General features: G+C 37.1%; 1 protein-coding gene across 1 annotated transcript in view; it reads right to left on the bottom strand.

The window, feature by feature from the left end:
- LOC117117498 overlaps positions 1–2,137 on the bottom strand; it is a 12,160-nt gene that overhangs the window by 1,208 nt on the left and 8,815 nt on the right. Inside the window, exon 6 of the mRNA XM_033261805.1 lies at positions 1,826–1,934. Coding sequence (XP_033117696.1) covers positions 1,826–1,934 — 109 coding nt within the window. The remainder of the gene's footprint in view (positions 1–1,825; positions 1,935–2,137) is intronic.

Genomic DNA, 2,137 nt, shown 5'->3' with positions numbered 1-2,137 from the left:
CCTCCTGAAATAAAGTCAGTCATGTGTACTCATCTATTACAACGATTGCCATTGGTCAATAAATATAGCATCTGTTGCTGAATAAAATCGTCTATTTTAAGGACTTGTGAAATACGGTACGGTATAATTTAGCTTTGACCAATTTTTTCATTTATTCAAACGAACTCACGGTAAACTTGCTCATTGCGTCATTGCATGTTATTTATTGTTATTCCTTGTAGCTGAATAAAAGAGCTAGAAGTTTTATAATTTTTGTTATAGAATTTCGATCTATCATATAATTATAATTAATGGCTCTCCCGCGCACCCGTGGAAAAGCCATGTTTTTGTTCTGATTTGTTTTGTTTTCTCTTCAAATCGCCTTTCCCTATGTTTTTGCACATGGTTTTTCTGTCTGCCACTTTCATTTCCATGCTTGGATCTTCTTCAAACGTTTTCCAAGTAAACACCATATCAAAGATGTGCATATTAAAAAATGACGTAATTGACATTATTTGAAATATTAATAATCTGGTAATTAAATGTTTGCGTTTTCAAAAGTTTTTCAAACTGGCGGCAGCAAGTTATGCAACATTACCGTGATATGTATAAACCATTTTCACCCTCAACCTATGAAATTGCACAAGATGAACTGAAATGCACTGAGCTTCGCCGGGTTCTATGCGATGGGTAGAACTCTCCACATCATCCTCGATACTACCCATTGCAGCCCTGGTTGGAGCCTCACTGACGTTAAGTTGGTGTCCATGTTTTCTTTTACTTCATAATCCTCTGCATGATTTTTTGTTTGTCATGTATTTTTTACTTTATTACTTTGTTAATTATTCTCTTTTTTCTTTAATTTGAACATTACCGGTACATTATGGCAATGAGAAGAGCCCTGTTTTGTTTTCACATACATTGTAAGCCTAATATTCATATTATTCTGTACACCGACATTTTTTAGAACAACTTTCTTATAGGCTTATTTTAAACATCCGTTGATATGATCTACATAAAATCCCAGTCGTTACTTGTAGGCCTATATTTTAGTTGGGTATTTGTTCTTCCGTCTCAAGACGCTGATCGTGTCTTCGTTAGTTAATTTGTGTTAAGAGAGAAAAAAAAATACTAAAATGTCATTACATCCACAGTCTATAATAAAAATCTACTAGACTATGTACTTCTGCAGATGAATATGAATTAATCAACACGAGACGCAAAAATTTGTAGACGAGTGGGGAGGGGGTTGACCCGGCTGATGTCCACACGAGTAAAAAGAGCGTGTGTGGGACTACAGCAAAATCCCGCAAAAATAAAATAAAGGGTCTTTTTTTGCAGGTAAGTTGTTGAGCCCATTTCAAGTTCTAAGTAAAATCAGACCGTGCAGACATCATGGGTCACAATCCAAGTTTTTCTTCCAAGACACACAGAGCGATCATGCCCTGGTGGATTTAAGGTGGAAAATCCCCCGGAATTTCCGACAATGTAGGCGCAGGCCTATCATTTCCGTCCATCTTTATAATCTTATAGTGCCAACGTGCGTTAAATTATGACTGGGAAGAAAAATAGAATTATAGATTGATTACTCATTACGGCCCTAGAGAAAAATGTCTGGAAAAATGTGGACCTTTGAAAATGGGGGGGGGGGGGGGTACGACTTTCCCGACCCCCCTTGCATACACCTATGACTCTAGAATTTATTTCCTGAGACAAATGCGTAAGGCCAGTCTTGGTGTTACTGAATTAGTTCATTTTTATTGTAGTATTTTACGGCCAGCAGTTGAATATCCTGCGCCAGTGTGGGCTACGAATCTGACCCAAATTACATCAGTTCAACACATACAGAAATAGCATTTCAGATAATTCTGCCATGGTGTAATTATGATGAGGCTGCGCACGTTTGATTCTAAGTATTCCGCTGTTGGAGGACAGACCCGATTGCGCAGGGAATACTTTCAAAAATTTAAAAATTCCAATCACAGATTATATGATTTACTCCCTTCATTACGTAATGTATCATATAACTTGAGGACAAGCACCGAATTTCCTTTACCCAAATGTCATACAAACAGATCAAAAAACGTTATCATTAATTAATACCGGGTTGTTCAAAGTATGATAAGTACTCCCTCCACAGTCGGACGGACATTGTTTT

The sequence above is a fragment of the Anneissia japonica genome, unplaced genomic scaffold (genome assembly GCF_011630105.1).
Source record: "Anneissia japonica isolate Jap-2015-1 unplaced genomic scaffold, ASM1163010v1 scaffold3637_len26987_cov115, whole genome shotgun sequence".
Taxonomy (NCBI): Eukaryota; Metazoa; Echinodermata; class Crinoidea; order Comatulida; family Comatulidae; genus Anneissia; species Anneissia japonica.
Note: the sequence above shows the minus strand (reverse complement) of the source record. Positions and strands in the feature narration are given on the sequence as shown.